Below are 2,292 nucleotides of genomic sequence, written 5' to 3'. Positions count from 1 at the left end.
CCGCCGCCCGGGGGCGGGGGGGCGGGGGGGGGAGCCACTCCGAGCACAGCCCTGGCTCCGAGCACAACCGTGGCCAGTGGCTCGCCCCTGCCTTGCACCACCAGACTCAGCTCCGTGGGGCTGTGGAGCCTCCCACCGCCAGGCTGTGCACACCAGGGTTGCGCTAGAAGTGGCTCCGCCACTGGCTCTCCTGCCACCAGGCTGAGCTCCGTGGGGCTGATGGAGCCACTCGGAGCGCAACCCTGGCTCTCCCCCACCTCCCACTGCCAGGCTACACTCTGAGTGTCTCCACCAGCCCCACAGAGCTGAGCCTGGCAGCAGGAGGCAAGGGAGAGCCAGGGCTGTGCTCCAAGCAGCTCTGCCACTGGCTCTCTGCCGCCTCCTGCCACCAGGCTGAGCTCTGTGGGGGTGGCAGAGATGCTTGGAGCACAGCCCTGCCTCCCACCAGACTCAGCTCTGCAGGGCTGCAGAGCCTCCGGCCACCAGGTCATGCTCACCAGGGCTGTGCTTCAAGCAGCTCTTCCAGCCCCATGGAGCTTAGCCCAGTGGCAGGAGGCGGCGGAGAGCCAGTGGCAGAGCCGCTCACGTAGCCCTAGCAAGCACAGCCTGGTAGTGGGAGGCTCCACAGCCCCATGGAGGTGGCGGAGAAGCAGTGGTGGAGCCCTTCAGAGCGCATACCTGGCTCTGAGTGCAGCCCTGACCAGTGGCTCCGCCCTGCCTACTGCTGCCAGGCTGTGCTTGCCCAGGCTGCGCTCCGAACGGCTCCACCATTGGCTCTCCTGCCACCAGGCTGTGCTCCATGGGGCTGGAAGAGCCACTTGGAGTGCAGCCTGGCAGCAGGTGGTGGGAAGAGCCAGGGCTGCGCCCCAAGTGGCTCCGCCAGCCCCACAGAGCTCAACCTGCCCTCCCAGCGCTGCTGGACAGCTCCCAGGGGTGCGGGCTCACAGATCTGCAGGCGGGATGACAGGAGGCTGCCACTGCTGCCTGGAGCCAGCAGCAGCACCAGTCTTTCTGGTGCTGGGCGCAGGCTGTGCCCAGCACTGCTTCCAAGCAACAGCAGCAGCCTCCTGTCATCCCGAGCTCAGATCTGGGGACTTGCACCCCCGGGAGGAATCTGGCACAGCCCCACAGCCTTCCCAGGGGTGTCAGACCCCAGACTGGCATGCAAGATGACAGCAGCCTGCTGCTGCCACCAAATGAACAAGTTTTGTTCTCAGCACCTTGAAGTGCAGTTTCCCAGAAACCCCTGACAAAGTTATAGGCATTTTCATGATTCCCCATTATAGCCTATGGGCGAAACGTCGAACACATTGAAATGGTGAAACAGTTTCAACAAAACAGAATGAAAGAAAACGAAATGAAATGCTGCCCTTTCGAAACAGCGAAACACTAGTCAAAATGAAACGGTGCTGTTTTGCACAGCCCTACAGTGAGAAAAGCCAAATTTGGCAGCAACAGTAAGCATTGCCTGACGCAGAAAGAGGAAGGAGAGGATAGAAAAGGGAGAGCTGCACAAGGAGCTGTTGCAGAGAGGAACAGCATTATGGTGCAGGACAAGAAGTGGGACATGCTGGGTGAAGTTGTGTACCACCTCTCTACCTATGTTGCTGCAGGTCAGATCCAATCACTTGTCAGGCCATGGGTTGCTTACTTCCCTATATAAGGTATCACACATATATGAATACAGTGGTAATATGCTTTAATAGGTTAGAGAAACAAAGGAGCAATATAAATGCATGTCATTCTATTGCAACAGAATTACTACCCAGAAAAATCATGGTAATTAAATTACTTCCTTATTTGATAAAAACATTACCCGTTCAGCTGCAAGTATTGGAGAGAGTTCTCGAGGAGTCTTCCATATAAACTGGCTTTGATATTCAGAACTTCTTGGGAAACTAGTTAAAGGGGAAATGTTCACGCCAGCTTTCTTTTGCAGAACTCTGTGAAACTGTCAACAACAAAAACAAACAAAAACAATGAAATCAGAAAAAAAAAAAAAAAACATATTTTCATGTCTATCCCTGTAATTTCTTCTAGCTCTATCTGTTACAGTCCATATCAATGTTTATTTTTGTTTAGCCCAGGGGCATCAAACTCATTCAGCCCCACAGACCAGTCCCACATTCTGTATCTGGAGCCACCACAGAGCTGTACAGCATGACCCTGGAGCAGCCACTCCAGGACGTGCCCCATGCAATATCACGTAGCGTGCCCCGCATGCTGCCTGTCAGTTACTCGAAGACCCCATGGGCAGCACCAGTACCCAGATGATATGGCTCCACAGGCCAT

The 2,292-nt window shown here is 55.4% G+C and overlaps 1 protein-coding gene across 7 annotated transcripts in view; it reads right to left on the bottom strand.

The window, feature by feature from the left end:
* The window catches only part of MDM1 (Mdm1 nuclear protein), a 44,385-nt gene that overhangs the window by 36,488 nt on the left and 5,605 nt on the right, over positions 1-2,292 (bottom strand). For all 7 annotated transcript variants that reach the window (XR_003094840.1, XM_014521483.1, XM_006026966.1 and 4 more), the window contains exon 4: positions 1,817-1,951. Coding sequence is in view for 6 of the 7 variants with exons in the window: in XM_014521483.1 (XP_014376969.1) it covers positions 1,817-1,951 (135 nt within the window). In the remaining variant the exon portion in view is untranslated. The remainder of the gene's footprint in view (positions 1-1,816; positions 1,952-2,292) is intronic.

This window comes from Alligator sinensis, unplaced genomic scaffold, assembly GCF_000455745.1.
Source record: "Alligator sinensis unplaced genomic scaffold, ASM45574v1 scaffold506_1, whole genome shotgun sequence".
Taxonomy (NCBI): Eukaryota; Metazoa; Chordata; order Crocodylia; family Alligatoridae; genus Alligator; species Alligator sinensis.
This window is presented reverse-complemented; position numbering and strand designations above follow the sequence as displayed.